The sequence below is a fragment of the Crotalus tigris genome, unplaced genomic scaffold, assembly GCF_016545835.1.
Source record: "Crotalus tigris isolate CLP2741 ecotype Arizona unplaced genomic scaffold, ASM1654583v1 scf7180000018485.2372832, whole genome shotgun sequence".
Taxonomy (NCBI): domain Eukaryota; kingdom Metazoa; phylum Chordata; class Lepidosauria; order Squamata; family Viperidae; genus Crotalus; species Crotalus tigris.
In genome coordinates this window covers 1,745,497-1,761,997 of record NW_024097033.1, presented here as the reverse complement: position 1 = coordinate 1,761,997, position 16,501 = coordinate 1,745,497, and the positions used below count along the sequence as shown (strand labels likewise).

Sequence of the window (16,501 nt, the reverse complement as noted above, 5' to 3'; positions counted from 1 at the left end):
GTGTCTAGGCGCAAGGCAGTAGGGCAGCTGAATCATGTTTCCATCACATGTTACATGCAATGCAAACTGTGCATTGCCAACATTCTACCACATGTACAGTATTACCAGACACCATAGATAATTAAACAGAAGTCAAAGGAGAAATATATATATATATATATATATATATATATATATATATATATATATATATATATATATATATATATATATACACTAGTGAATTATTCCTGTAAGTAAATGAAATTCACATTACCTGATGCCTTATGTATTTCAGCATTCCAGAGTCTTTTTTTCCTTCGAGATTAGAATCCATCACTCTTTTCTTCAGGGACGGTGTTCTGAGGCATGACTTGTCTGAACACTGAAAGATAATTGACCTAAACAATTCTGAGTGCTTTCAGAAGTTAGGTCATTAGTGGAAGCTGGGGGGGGGGGTCTAATTCTGTCTCTGATAATAATACACTTAACTAATGCAGCTTTCCCTTGTTGACCAGAAACCACTGATAATTAGAGAAGCTGACATTTCCTTCTTGGCCTGTTTCCAAAATGATGCATCATCCAAAATAATGCAGGTTTCATAGGATCTAACAGTCTCATCAGAATGTTGAAACAAATATTATGAGGTCAGCTCCACCCCTCACAACATTTGTATAACACATGCTCAAAAAGGATGGGGCCTATGCCATGAGGCTTGCTTCATCATTCATTTGCCCCTTTGCTCCCTGTACCAAAACAATCACAGCAACATAGGCAGCAAACAAATTTAATAAATAAAAATAAATTATTTCACTAAGGGAAGGATCCTATATTAAACATAGTTCTTAGAAACTCCTCTCACATCTGTTCACCTGTGAGAGAGTAGCAGCCAAGTGTGACAGTCTGAAATAAATGTCTAGGCAGCTGAAAAATGAGCAATTAATTAATTTATTCATTACCTCTTACCTCTTTTTGTTTTTTGCCTCTGGCCACACCATTTAATAAGTTATTTTCTTTAAGCAAATCCACAGTGTCTCCATACAAAAGTTTGATGGCCCGAACAAGACGTGCACACGAACGACTGTGGTGGAGGTAGCAGTGAGGGTGGCAGTAATCAATATGGGTACAAATGAAACTCTGCTGGTTGCACAGCAAGACCATCACCTGGAAGCATGAAGTATGAATGTTTATAGAATTGCAGTCCTTGTGCCAAGAGAAAATTATGTGAACCTCCTTTTTTAGATATCAGAAACCATAGAGAACAAAATCTTTGAAATGTTTTCAAACTATTTGTCTCCTTCCCCATTCTCTTCAATTTAATATTTCACTAACTTTGACAAATAACTCATGGATGAGAGATAAAGCAAATATCTCAACTCATTAACCTTAATAGTTAAACATATTTGTGCAGTTGATCAATGAAATGCTCCAGTGCAAAGTGAGATCAAACAATACCCTTTTCCTTTGTTCCAAAGGCCATGGCAGAGTTTTCCACATTTCATTTTGTAATACATTTTATTGTATTCTTTACTAATATATCAACTCGCTATTTAAATGGCAAAAGCTTAGCTTGAAATTTGATTGGCTCAATTTGCTTGACCACAAAACACATTTCGAATTGAAGGAACGCTTGCCAATTCTGAATCCTCCTTCCCTCTCCCTGCCATCAGATGAGCCAAGAAACAGCTTTAATAAAAACAGCCAATACAGATCAGGGCCATAGCATTATGGAGATTTGTAAATATAGCTAGATTAGACTGGATTGTGCTTTGCTTCAGGAGTTAAAAAATCTGTCTATGTTACTCCCCTTGACTTCTGGATTTATGTTTGAAAGATTGTGAGGTATGCTGTTATTACTAATCTAGGAAACAACTATAAGAGCTTGAAAGAGTTTAGATTGCATCAGAGAAATCCACTTTTAACTTGGGACATCTGAATCTCTCTAAATCATCTTAATTTGGCTCAGGATATAGGATTTAGACACATTGTAAATGTATTATTTTAATTACACTTTTTTTTCTGATTCATTCATCTATCCATTCTGATTGATCTTCAAAGTCCACCAAACATTATCCCAGTGAAAGATCTGCCAACTGAACTGCAATTAATCAAATACTACTTTTTGCGTTCACATAGCTCTAGGAAATACAAGCAGTCCTCAGCTTAGGGCCACAACTGAGCTCAAAAATTATGTTGTTAAGTGAGAAATTTGTTAAGTGAGCTTTGCCCCATTTAATGACTTTTCTTGCCACATTTGTTAAGTGAATCACTGAAGTTGTTAAATTAGTAATACAGTTGTTAAGTAAATCTGGCTTCCCCATTGTCTTTGTCAGAAGTTGCAAAAGGTGATCACCTGACTCTAGAACACTGCAACCATCATAAACATGAACCAATTGTCAAGCATCCAAATGTAAATCATGTGGCCATGGGTGTTATGTATTAAGCAATTCATAAGGTCTGTTATAAAAAATGGTTAACTGCTTGTTCTATTTGAATTATAGACTGTCTGTATAACTTTAAGCCTTTGTTTTAGGCGGGAATGAGTACTTTAAATTGATTGGCCGCCGCCTAGTGGCGGTCCATATAAATATAAGTCAAGCAGCTGCGAGAGTTGCTTCTGTGAGAACTAAATAAAGAGCTGTTATCTCAACTCTGTGTCTTCAATGCCTCACTGTTCCCACGACACAACAATGGAGATGCTGCAACAGTCATAAGTGTGAAAAATGGTCATAAGTCACTTTCAATGCCATTGTAATTTTGAATGGTAACTAAACAAATTGTTATAGATCAAGGACTACCAGTAAAACTCAACAGCTATAGTGCCTCAGTTGATTCCTTAAGTCTTAAAATACCTTGTGCTGGGAGTCTTGGCAAAAGTAAGGCCAATGCAAATTATTCTACTGAATAATATAGCAGCTTCTATTTCTAGTTTTGTTTAATGGCGCTTTTGAATATTTCTAGAAATAGGACAATTACATTCTTGAGTAGTTGAAACTTTGTTATTCATAAAAAGGAACAACTTTAATTCCCCTCTGCTCTGATGACAAACTGTGAATGTTATATAATTCTAGGGAAACAAAAATAATCTCTACTTACATGTAGCCACGTCATATTCCGGTGATAGTTATCTTCTGTTCCAGTGCTGCTGAGCACTTCAGGTTCTATACTAGGTTCACTTGCACTCCAAGGACTTCCTTCTTAAAAAAAAACACACACACACATCCAAGAGTAGTTGTCTTCTGATGCTAATATTTTGAATCTAATATATATGCTTGTAAGCCAGACCAGGGTTATGAAACCAATTGATTTTACTCCCTTATATATATATTTTTAGAGAGAACAGAATAATATGCCAGAAGCATACAATTCTTAATAGGCCATTCACATTCAGGAAGAAATGTGAGTTAAAAATGTCACCTCCAACCTTTCTTCATGTCCCAATAATTAGCTAGATTGATCATTACAAGCATAATTTATAGTCACCATGGAAATGACCACTAATCAGGGATAAATATTGTTCCCTTTTCTGGAAGAGGGGAGGGAGAGTAAGTAGAAACTAAATTCTTGCATAATCATGCTTCTGCCAATTGTTGGTTTCAGTGATCTGCATTGACTGGGCTCCATGTTAAAGAAAGATAATACATATATTCCAGCAATGGCAGCAATTTGTTACAATTACTGCCTTGTTAGGTCCCATCGAGGGGTTAAGGAACACTGGGGGAAGAAAGAGAAAAATCCTGATGGACATTTTAAAATAAAAGGCAGAAGAATGCTCTCTCAAACCCCAGAGTTTCCTGCATGCATTTATTGCCAATGGGCCTTCCAATCAGACAGAACTTTAGCACACAATTTGTTTACTGTATTGTGATATTATGGCTGCAATCCTATATCCACTTGCTTGGGAGTTAGCACCACTGAATTCAATGGGAGAAATTTCTCAGGAGATATGCATAGGATTGTATTGAGGCTAAAAAAAGGCAGTATTTCCAATTACATCTTTCCCCCACCCTTAAAGCAAATATGCATTGACTTGGATGTCTACACAGAAGAGAAAGAGCACAGGCAATACCACTGAGACCCACAACGGAAAAAAAAAAGATTGGTTTAGGATGTATCTGTCTCTGAGTTCTTCTCTAAAATAAATCTCTAGAAACAAGTATTTTGGAGATTGACGAGTACACATATATTTATCTCATAGAAAGCAAAATATATGCATATTGTATATATAAGTATATGCATAGTACATACTATTGCAATGAGATGTGTATGTGTGTGAGAGAGTGAGTGTATATATACAATACCATATATATTATATATGCCACTGATATATAATATATGTTGTTTTTATATATACCTTCCTAATCCCGGCATGCACTTGTTTGGCAGTCAGGAAAATGCCTGTACAGAGTCCACATCAAACATTTCTATTTTTAAAATTTGGCATTCACTGAGTGGAGCAGCACTGACTACTTCAGGAGGTATTGGCAGGGTTCAAGCTCTGTCCTTGCCAAATGTGAAGTCCATGCAAGAAAGGGAATTCCTGATTCAAGCCTGGGCCATGGGAGGTCTGCCTGGCCTCCAAGCCCCTTTCCTAGATCTCCTAAGCTAAGGAGGCTGCTACCTCAAGATCCCTCTCCCTTTTTTTAACCAAGCTCATCTGTGTTACCTATGTCAGTGACAGTGTCCCTGCTGTGGGACAGCTGCAGCTCCTCATTCTCAGACTCTGAGTCCTGACGGGATAACTTGGTGCTCTTTAGGCTGCCGGCCCGGCGAATGCTGGACAGGGAACCCCCTCTCTTCACCCGGAAACTGCGTGTTCCTTTAATCTGGAGCAAGCGGGAGCCTCCTATCCTGATCTTCCTGCTGGGAACTGTATTAAAAGAATAAAAGAGGACTTTTTCCCCCTTATTTTTCCCCATTTTAAAGTATAATGATGTATATTTTGTATAAAATTATACTTTTCACCCTCCCCCCTCCTCCGCCTGCATTTCAATGCCTTTTTTCATTTTTTCAAGGAAGACCAGCAAGAGGCTCCCTCCAAAGCAACATCAAGATGGCTCTAGAAATCATCCCTTATGGGATGCCTTAGTGAAAGGTAAGACAAATCTATTATTCAGATTGTATTACACCTCAGTCCAGCCATTAGTGTTATTCAAATACTTTACAATCAGCATTATTGGAAACCCCACAGCTGAATCACAAAGCTATATTTAGTGCCAAGCAATTTGCTCTTATTTACATAGAATAGTTATCTTTCCATGTTTGCTGGTAAGACTTTTGCCGTTCCATCGAACACTCGTCACTGGCTATCGATGACTGAGCTGCAAGTTCCATCAAGGCATTGGAACAGAGCTGTTTTCCAGCTAGCCCAAGGCTGATCACATTTTGTGATAGAATCATAACTTTCCATCATGTAGTAAGTATAGTAGGTGGCCTGCTTGCTTAAGCTAGGCATGTCATTTGCTTATCCACTCTGAATGTTACCTTTGTATAAATCGTCGTCTTTGCACATTAAACTTCACCAGAATTCTACAGAAAAAGCAACAACATGTGGTCCCACTCTTCAGATAGTTCAGAGGTTTTCAGGCATTAAAGACATCTGTGTATATGTTGAGTGTATGCATGTGTGTGGGGGTGTGTTTGTGTGTGTGTATGTGTGTGTGCGTGTGTGTGTGTGTGTAATGAGCACAAATACATGGAATGGTTTGAAGCACCAGTCACTGGCATGTTGTTCTCCACTCAGCTCTAAGGTAGTACATGGGCAATATGCATGTCCAAATGTTGCAACATTCAGCTGTACATCTATTTAAAAGTGAACACACAGCACAAGTCACAATACAAATAAATGATAGTTGTCGCTTGGGGCCAGAAGAAAGGGCAATGATGAAATAGGAAATATCTAAATTTGTTAAGATCTAGGCTTTAAACAGCTGGAGAGGGAGGAAATCCTGATTTTTACACATTTGCACTCCATCATGGTGAATGCACAATTTACTTTGCAAGTGATCACTTTTAGCATATGATTAACCAGAAATCATATTTGTATTTACTTGGCTTTGTAGTTTTATCAAGGAGCCTGAAAGTGGCATATTGTGTAACAAACTATCAGAGAAATATCATATTATTCCTCTGACAAGATCAGTGAAAGATTTTGCACTGTTTCTTAAAGGATAGGAGATAAATTGTGGAATAAGCTTCTGGGGACTAGAGTATTTGATGCATGAATTAAGAGTAACTTTTTAAAAATCTACTTGGTATTAAAAAACTTACACCTCAATGCATCTTGTAATTTTTAATGTGCTACAAGCATGTTGTTGTTGTTTCTATGATTAAATTATAACCTAACTGCGGGCAAAGGATTCCTGTAATAGAAAACTACTTCTAAAATACATATTACAGTACTGGAATCAGTTACAGAAGCTGAAAGGAGAGGAAGGGGAAAAAGGAACAGAGGAAGAATGAAAAGAAGAAAGGAGAATAATTTATTATTACGTAACACAGCAACAATAACAATTAGGCTGTATTCCGTAGAGGTTTCACTGAAGTGTACAAAAATTTTGAATAGGAACTAAAGAGTTTATAGATTTGTATTTCATCCATTCTAAAAATTCCTTAAAATACATTGTTATTGTTGTTCCTGACCCCCCTCCTGAAAAGAGAGAGAATGAAAACCTTGTTTTAAACCAGTGGTTCTCAATCTTTCTAATGCCGCAACCCCATAATACAGTCCCCCATGTTGTGGTGACCCCCAACCACTTATACATCACCGGGTGCCAGGGGCGTGGCCAAAGAAAAGGGGGGAGGGAAATGGCGGACAGCCTTGTTTGGCGACCCCCGTGAAATGGTCGTTCGACCCCAAATGGGGTCCCGACCCACAGGTTGAGAACCACTGTTTTAAACAATGCCAAACACTACATTAATTCCATTGGCACATTTCCAGTAACATATAATTATTGAATTTTGTTCTTTTTATAGTTGTTCTTTATATACTGTATACGTAACCTGCTTTATACTGTTGAATTTAATTATGTATTGGTCCTGTATCACAAAGATTTCTTCTTCTCAATAATAAGTAATTAGGCATTGTTAAGGAACATTCATTTCTCTATTTTAGATGCAGGTGCAATATCCTGATTTTTACACATTTGCACTCCATCATGGTGAATGCACAATTTACTTTGCAAGTGATCACTTTTAGCATATGATTAACCAGAAATCAGTTATAGTTTTCAATAAAAAGGAATTCATTATTTAACCTATTGAAATCTGTCTTCTGAATACTGGATTTTAATTCCATGATCTGCTAAAACTCAGCACAGCAGTTCAAGATGTATTTAGCTACAATAGACAATGTATGCAATCAATAACAGATTTTAATTCTGATCAATTGTTTCAGCCTAATGTTCAGTTAATTTTAAAAACCTATTATTAAATACAATGAAAAGAAATAAAAGGGGGGAATGTTTATTGTTTCCAAATTGATTTTCTAACTTGTTAGAAAACCAGATATTAGTTTTGTAGAAGTTACAAATAAAACTATATGATATTTGTATTCATATCTGTAGTTTTAATAGTAATAAATCCCAACCAAAATGACCTTTGCCAAAAGGAAATATATTTCATTAAAAAACATTTTGGTAACATTCCATAGCCTTTCTGACATAGCAGCAATCTAACATTTGCAATCTATTCTTGAACAGAAAAATACCTTATGGCATATGTAATATAGAATTAACTTTTGAGTAAAGTTTTTATAAGGGAAAATGTGTTTTTCAAAATCACTAATATTGCTTTTACTGCAATTTTAATATATTTATATTATGTTTTCACTGGCTGATTTATTTTATTCTATTATTTAAAGTTTAATTGTTGTTATTTCTGTTATTTTAATGTTGCACATCTTCTTGGATACTTTTAGTTAATTGGTATAATAAGCCATAATCAATAATTAAATGTTGTGATATATATATATTTAACCACCAAGCCACAGGCTCTCCTCCCTCTTTGCCAGCTGAGTCAAGGGAGTATATTAGACATCTGTCAATATACTCCCTTGACTCAGCTGGCAAAGAGGGAGGAGAGCCTGTGGCTTGATGGTTAAATCACTGCCTAGTATGTAAACTGCCCAGGTTCGAATCCCATAAAGGGTGTGGCTAACTGAAGAGAGCAGAATGAGCTCGAAATGGCCATCTTAGTCTCCCAATTTAATTCTTTAATTCTTTGTCAGAAAAAGAAATATATATATACACACACACACACACACACACACACACACACAGACATATATATATATATATATATATATATATATATATATATATATATATATACACGGTTAAAAAGGTTAAAAATATGAACCCTGGGAATATTCATAGTGAAGATATAAAATGAACACCAGGGTAATAAAAACTTTAAAAGTTTTTAATAAATTAAAACTATAAAAGTTTTAAAAAGCGCCAAGCTTTCGCCGTCACCTGCCGGCATCCTCAGGGCTGGCGCGCCAGAGAATGAGAAGGTCTTTTTATAGGCGTGTCGAGATCTGCGCCCGGCTCCTCGATCTTGTCATCGGGCCTAATTGGTTCAGCTGTGTGCAATTAACCTGTACTTCTTTTCTCTTTTTGGTTGCATTTTTATCTTCATCCGTCTCCAATTCTCCCAACTCCGAATTAGCTAGATGGCAATTCCAGTTATTTCGGTTGCCTTTATATTCTAACCTCCCCTCAGGCTCAGGTGGTAGTGCACATTCTGCATTCCTTTCTCCACCATATCTTGTCTGGTTGTTACTTCTAGGGTCGCGTTCATTTCCGGTCTCAATACTTTCGTTTTTAATGTGTCCGTCATCCTGATGATCTCGTAAATTACTACGGGTCTGGTGCAGCATGGGGGGGTGTTCCGCAAGGCAGAGGGATCGTCTCTTGTCCGTTATCATGCCCAGCTGTCTTGCGCGTGTCCTACTCCGAGTACTCAGTCCAGGGGGTGTGTGCACAGCGGTCAAGCCGCGTCCCTCCTGGTTGCAGCGCTCTTCCTCAGTTCTCCCCTTTTTTACGTTATTAAAAGCATTCGCGTGTATTCTATGGGAGTCCTCAGGATCGTCAGGCAGGGGGTGTAACGGCTCGATCTTCCGCACCTTGCCGCTCTCCGATCTTCCCTCCTCCTCCATAGCGGCGTGCGAGAGTTCTTCGTCGACCACCTCCCGTGGTTTGTCTTCATTAGAGCTGATCGTTCCGGCTGCATGGGGGGTTCTTCTCCTCCTTTCCGGACCAGCCATGATGTTTCTTTTGATGTATGGGCAGGCCGTTGCGTTTAGCGATTCACCCGCACTTCCACCTGTCACCCGGAAGATCTTGTGGACCTTTTGGGTTTATGCCTCAAGACCTACTTCACGTTTCAGGGTAACACCTATGAACAAATAAAGGGTACTCCCATGGGGTCACCCATTTCCAGCGTTGTTGCCGAGGCTGTATTGCAGTGGATAGAACAAGTAGCGATGGCTCAGTATTGTCCCAAATTCTGGGCCCGCTACGTTGATGACACCTTTGTTGTCATCAAAAAGAGTCGGAAGGCTGACTTTGTGGGAATACTTAATTCGGTGTGTGTGGACTTGCAGTTTACGGAGGAGGAGGAACATCAAGGCAGGCTGGCGTTCCTTGACGTTTTGGTCCATCGCCAGCCTGATAGGACCCTTGCTACTAGGGTCTACCGCAAGCCCACGCACACCGATAGGATTTTGCATTTTAACAGCAACCATCCGGTGGCCCACAAGGTCAGCTGTATTAGAACCCTGTTTAAAAGAGCTGACTCACACTGCAGCACGGCCAAAGCTAAGGCTGAAGAAAGGAAATACCTGTTCCACACCTGTAGACGTAATGGATACCCCAATAAATTTATCAGGCGCCACAGTGCTCTATCCAGACCTCCCCATAACCCACCTATTGGGGAGCTACTTCCACAGACTACACGTATTACTCTCCCCTATGTCAGTAATGTTTCTGAAGCCACGGCTAGGCTATTGTCACCCTATGGAATAAGGGTGGCACATAGACCAGACTGCACATTGCGTTCCTGTATCATGAGGTTGAAAGATCCACTCCCCGTTACTGAGAAATCTGGGGTGATCTATAGAATCCATTGTATAGATTGCCCAGGTAATTACGTGGGAGAAACCTCTAAAAGAGTAAGGACAAGAATACAGGAACACAAGCTGGCAATAAAAAGAGGGGAGCACTATTCACAAATCCTCACTCACATGGTAGAGCTTGGACACAAGTTTGATTTCAATGGGGTGCAGGTTATTGCTAGTGATGCCTCCAAGAGCGGCAGACTCCTCAAAGAGGCTTGGTTCTCAGACTGTAACTCTATTAATCGATGTGTGGAGTTACATCCTGCACACCAGGTCATGAAAACTTGGGAGGCACGCATTTGTTCCAGACGGAGGAAGCACCCCACTGTTTGCAATCTCAATTGTTCCAACGAAGAGATAGACAACGAGGTAAGGACGATCCTACCATCCGGAGTGCCCCCGGCTATTAGCAATTCCTGCGCGCACCCATTGATGAATGAAGAATTCGTTGACAACAGCAACCCACCCCCTAGTGCCCTGGATGCCCCGAACACTCCTCCCCTTCCCCCTCCCTCTCCTCGATATTGCGTCCGACCTACTGACTGCAACCGCTCCATTAAGGGTCCCATCACGCGTTCCCAAGTAGTACGGTGGAAACGTGAAGGCGCACGCACGAAGATCGCAGTTGGAATTTCCTCCAAAGGGAGAGTTGAATCGGACGCCAAACTAACAGGAACGGAGATCGCAACGAACTGCTGTGCATCCCACGCACGGAAGGGCGGCGGGTTGGGGGCTATAGGGGAAGATGGGAGCACGCATGGGGTAGCATGCCCCCTGAGAGTGACACGTCAGACACGGGGGAGGAAGATAGCCAGATCTGGGATTTCTTCGCAGGATCGGTCTGCAGTTACACATGTTACTCTAGTGCGTAGTGACATGGAATGCTCGCCTCCCAGCCTAGGAGCTGCACGCAACAGAGAAGTAATCAGCTGCAAGAACTTAGAACTCAGAAATACTTCTGACATGAGTGATGAAAGGATCAATCGACTGGGCCCCATAACGAGGTCTATGAGCCGTGTGCAGGCGCGTTTGTGCTTATAAACGAGCTCCCCCACCCTCTGGCTTTTAACACCCTGACGATGATGGCAGCAATATAGCCATCGAAAGCTAGGTTATTTATTTATTAAACATTTAATTGTTTTACCTCCTGGTGCTCGTTTTTATCTTTTGAATATGTATACACCCAGGAGACTACGTTCCTCAATTTTTAGGTTAATTTTTAATATATACATATATATATATATGTAGGTCTTTGGTTGTTCGGGTTTTCTCCCACGTAAAATTGGAAGTGTCTTGGCGACGTTTCGACGAAGTCCCATTCGTCATCTTCAGGCTGGTGTTTTCAGCTTCGTGCTTCGAGCAGCAATGTGTGGTCTTAGCTGTTTCTTCCTTTTAACTGCCAGTGGGGGTATGAACTGATTGGGTGGGAGCTTGGCTGTGTTCTGATTGGGTGGAGGTGTGTTCTGATTGGTTAGGGGCTTGGCTGTGCTCTGATTGGCTGGGGGGTTGGCTGTGCTCTGATTGGCTGGGGGAGTGTTCTGTTTGGTTGTGCTCAGGTTAGTCTGAGTTGCAGAGGGGTTTAAGATTTTGGGCTGCCTTGCTATTTTTTGGCTTCGCGTTCGTGGTCGTGCCTCCTCTTCATGGAGGGTGTCAGTTTGCTTCATGTATGGATTGGAGGGGTTTAAATTGGCTAATGATGCAGCTGTGGTCTGGCTTCTGGTTTGTGGTCGTGCCTCATCATCGGTATGGCTTTGGGTTTGTTTTTTGTGTGGATGTGTGGTGGTGACCTTCTGTGTGGTTTTTGTGCGTGTGGGTCTGGTATCATTTTTTGTGTTAGGGAGTCGTTTGTCAATAAGGGTGGGTTTCCAAATGGCTGGTAGGCGGGAGGTATCATCTCGCTTGTTCATGCTGTGTGGGCATTTTTCTATCTCAATGGCCTCTCTGATTATTCTGTTATTAAAATGTTCACTTTTGGCAATGGTTCTGGTATTTTTAAAGTCAATTTCATGTCCTGTGGCTTTAAGGTGTTGGACCAGGGAAGATGTTGGTTCCTCTTTTTTGACTGAGTTCTTATGTTCTTCAATGCGTGCACTTATTCTTCTGTTGGTTTGTCCGATGTATGTGGTGGGACAAGTGGTGCATGGGATTTCGTATACTCCTTGATTTTCTAATTCAATTTTATCTTTGGGGTTTCTAAGGATGGTGGATATTTTTCTGTTTGTGCAGAATGCTGTTTTGATGTTGTGTTTATGGAGGATCTTACTGATTCTGTCTGTGGTGCCTTTTATGTATGGGAGGAGGGCTTTGCCGTTTTCTTGTTCTTTGTCTTGGATTTTAGTGGGGGTTTCTTTTTGGATTAGGTTTGTAATCTTATTTCTATGGAATCCATTGGATGTTAGTACATTGGTGAGAGTGTGTAGTTCGGGTTTTAGGTGTTGTTGTCAGCTAAGCGTTTTGTTCTGGAGATGAGTGTCTTGGCTACAGAGTTGATCTGTGCTGGGTGGTGGTGTGAGAGAGCGTGCAGATAGCGGTTTGTGTGTGTTTTCTTCTGGTAGATGGTGTGTCCTAGGGAGCCATTGGATTTCTTGTAGACTAAGACATCCAGGAAGGGAAGTTGGTTGTTAGCTTCTGTTTCCATGGTGAACTGTATTTTGGGGTGTAGGCTGTTGAGGTGTGTGAGGAAGTTGTCCAGTTTTTCTTTCCCATGTGGCCAGATTATGAAGGTGTCGTCTACGTATCTGAGCCAGAGTTTGGGTTTGTGATCCGATTTTTCTAGAGCTTGGGTTTCAAAGTGTTCCATGTAGAGGTTGGCAATGACAGGTGAGAGGGGTGATCCCATGGGTGCTCCTTCTGTTTGTTTGTATTTTTGTCCATTATAGATGAAGTATGTGTTGGATAGGCAGTGGTTGGTCAGATCTAAGATGTGTTTGGGGGGGTTATATTTGTTTTGAATAGCTGTCAAGGCTTCTTTGATAGGCACTTGGGTGAAGAGGGATATGACATCGAAGCTCACTAGTAGGTCGCTGGGCTGTAAGTTTTGTTTCTTTATGATCTCTATAAACTGGAATGAGTTTTTTACGTGTGAGGTGATGGATTCTGCATAGGGCTGTAGTTGTTTGGCGAGAAATTTGGCTAGGTTTTGTAGAGGTGAGCCTATGGAGCTGACTATAGGTCTGAGTGGGGTTCCTTCTTTGTGTATCTTGGGGAGACCATAGAGTTTGGGGCATCTGGATGATTTCTCTCTGGGACTGATTCTTTGCTGGAACTTTGCAGTCGCTCCCAAACACATCCCCACTGAAACCATTATATGTGGAGTTGAAACCAGCCTGACCAAAATCAACCCCGACGATGCTAACAGAATCAGACTCGAAATCACCAACATCCTCTGCACCAGCAAGCCACCCAAAAGCAACTTACCCAAAGAAGAACAGACAGCACTACGTAACCTGAAAGAAGACACCAGCATAATAATCCTACCAGCAGACAAGGGCAACGCCACGGTGGTTATGAACACATCTGACTACCAAACCAAATTAACCAATCTACTCCAAGACTCCACATACAAACCCCTAAATACAGATCCCACCACCTACCTGGAAAAAACCACCAGATCCAAAATAAAAGCCTCTCCCATTAGCGAAGAGATCCAGCAAAGAATCATTCCCAGAGAGAAATCATCCAGATGCCCCAAACTCTATGGTCTCCCCAAGATAGACACAGCATGAACAAGCGAGATGATACCTCCTGCCTACCAGCCATTTGGAAACCCGCCCTTATTGACAAACGACTCCCTAACACAAAAAATGATACCAGACCCACATGCACAAAAACCACACAGGATGTCACCACCACACATCCACGCAAAAAACAAACCCAAAGCCACACCGATGATGAGGCACGACCACAAACCAGAAGCCAGACCACAGCTGCATCATTAGCCAATTTAAACCCCTCCATATATATATATATATATATGTAGGTCTTTGGTTGTTCGGGTTTTCTCCCACGTAAAATTGGAAGTGTCTTGGCGATGTTTCGACGAAGTCCCATTCGTCATCTTCAGGCTGGTGTTTTCAGCTTCGTGCTTCAAGCAGCAATGTGTGGTCTTAGCTGTTTCTTCCTTTTAACTGCCAGTGGGGGTATGAACTGATTGGTTAGGAGCTTGGCTGTGCTCTGATTGGCTGGGGAGTTGGCTGTGCTCTGATTGGCTGGGGGAGTGTTCTGTTTGGGTGGGGGCTTTGTTGTGCTCAGGTTAGTCTCAGTTGCAGGGGGATTTATCTCCCCAAGATACACAAAGATACACAAGATACACAAAGAAGGAACCCCACTTAGACCCATAGTCAGCTCCATAGGCTCACCTCTACAAAACCTATCCAAATTTCTCACCAAACAACTACAGCCCTATGCAGAATCCATCACCTCACACGTAAAAAATTCATTCCATTTCTTAGAGATCATAAAGAAACAAAACTTACAGCCCAGCGACCTACTTGTGAGCTTCGATGTCATATCCCTGTTCACCCAAGTGCCAGTCAAAGAAGCTTTGATAGCTATCCAAAACAAATATAACCCCCCAAAACACATCCTAGATCTGACCAACCATTGTCTATCCAACACATACTTTATCTATAACGGACAAAAATACAAACAAATAGAAGGAGCACCCATGGGATCACCCCTCTCACCTGTCATTGCCAACCTCTACATGGAACACTTTGAAACCCAAGCTCTAGAAAAATCGGATCACAAACCCAAACTCTGGCTCAGATACGTAGACGACACCTTCATAATCTGGCCACATGGGAAAGAAAAACTGGACAACTTCCTCACACACCTCAACAGCCTACACCCCAAAATACAGTTCACCATGGAAACAGAAGCTAATAACCAACTTTCCTTCCTAGATGTCTTAGTCTACAAGAAATCCAATGGCTCCCTAGGACACACCATCTACCAGAAGAAAACACACACAAACCGCTATCTGCATGCTCTCTTACACCACCACCCAGCACAGATCAACTCCGTAGCCAAGACACTCATCTCTAGAACAAAACGCTTAGCTGATGAACAACACCTAAAAACCGAACTACACACTCTCACTAATGTACTTACATCCAATGGATTCCAACGAAATAAGATTACCAAACTAATCCAGAAAGAAACCCCCACTAAAACCCAAGACAGAGAACAAGAAAATGGCAAAACCCTCCTCCCTTACATAAAAGGCACCACAGACAGAATCAATAAGATCCTCCACAAACACAACATTAAGACAGCATTCTGCCCAAACAGAAAAATATCCACCATCCTAAGAAACCCCAAAGATAAAATTGAATTAGAAAATCAAGGAATATATGAAATCCCATGCACCACTTGTCCCACCACATACATCGGACAAACCAACAGAAGAATAAGTGCACGCATTGAAGAACATAAGAACTCAGTCAAAAAAGAGGAACCAACTTCTTCCCTGGTCCAACACCTTAAAATCACAGGACATGAAATTGACTTTAAAAAGACCAGAACTATTGCCAAAATGAACATTTTAATAACAGAATAATCAGAGAAGCCATTGAGATAGAAAAACGCCCACACAGCATGAACAAGCGAGATGATACCTCCCGCCTACCAGCCATTTGGAAACCCGCCCTTATTGACAAACGACTCCCTAACACAAAAAATGATACCAGACCCACACTCACAAAAACCACACAGGATGTCACCACCACACATCCATGCAAAAAGCAAACCCAAAGCCACATCGATGATAAGGCATGACCACAAACCAGAAGCGAGACCACAGCTGCATCATTAGCCACTTTAAACCCCTCCATTCCATACATGAAGCAAACTGACACCCACCATGAAGATGAGGCACGACCAGGAACGTGAAGCCAAAAAAAATAGCAAGGCAGCCCAAAACTTTACACAACATACTTTTAAACCACTAACAAGTAAACAGATTAACATAAAACAATAAATTAAAAGTGAGATGAGTTCATATTATACTTAAAAATATTCTTTTTTTAAACTTCAATAAGTTTTCTGTGCAAACCATATCTTATTTAAATTGATCCTTGAGAGTGGGCAACAAGAGATAAATTCATATGGACAGAGTTAAATGGAGGAAGTAACATTTGGTGCAGCTTTTTCATATTTGTTTGGCATTGCTAATGCATAGATACAGCCAGTAAAAAAGGGCTGCCATGTACATACACATCACCAGAGGCATCTCCCTGGTATGGAAGTACCAAGTCACATGTTACAGGCAGTTCTTGACTTACAATCATTCATTAAGAAACTGTTTGAAGTTACAATGGCACTGAATAGTGGTTACAAGTAGAATTCCCTTCTCAACTGGCACTTCTTGCACATTCTCATTTAACCACATCACTTAGCATT

General features: G+C 40.8%; 1 protein-coding gene and 1 long non-coding RNA gene across 16 annotated transcripts in view; one reads left to right on the top strand and one right to left on the bottom strand.

Moving 5' to 3' along the window:
- Window positions 1-16,501, bottom strand: part of UNC80 (unc-80 homolog, NALCN channel complex subunit) — a 185,213-nt gene that overhangs the window by 70,750 nt on the left and 97,962 nt on the right. For 9 of the 14 annotated variants that reach the window (XM_039352938.1, XM_039352942.1, XM_039352945.1 and 6 more), the window contains 4 exons: window positions 4,646-4,849; window positions 3,076-3,176; window positions 946-1,143; window positions 257-364 (listed from right to left, as the gene is read on the bottom strand). In XM_039352938.1, the coding sequence (XP_039208872.1) occupies window positions 257-364; window positions 946-1,143; window positions 3,076-3,176; window positions 4,646-4,849 (611 nt within the window). The remainder of the gene's footprint in view (window positions 1-256; window positions 365-945; window positions 1,144-3,075; window positions 3,177-4,645; window positions 4,850-16,501) is intronic. The other 5 variants (XM_039352948.1, XM_039352951.1, XM_039352952.1 and 2 more) reach the window with 3 other exon arrangements.
- LOC120312333 overlaps window positions 4,762-16,501 on the top strand; it is a 97,291-nt gene continuing 85,551 nt past the window's right edge. For both annotated transcript variants that reach the window (XR_005557861.1, XR_005557862.1), the window contains exons 1-2: window positions 4,762-4,904; window positions 4,995-5,074. This is a non-coding gene — a long non-coding RNA (uncharacterized LOC120312333). The remainder of the gene's footprint in view (window positions 4,905-4,994; window positions 5,075-16,501) is intronic.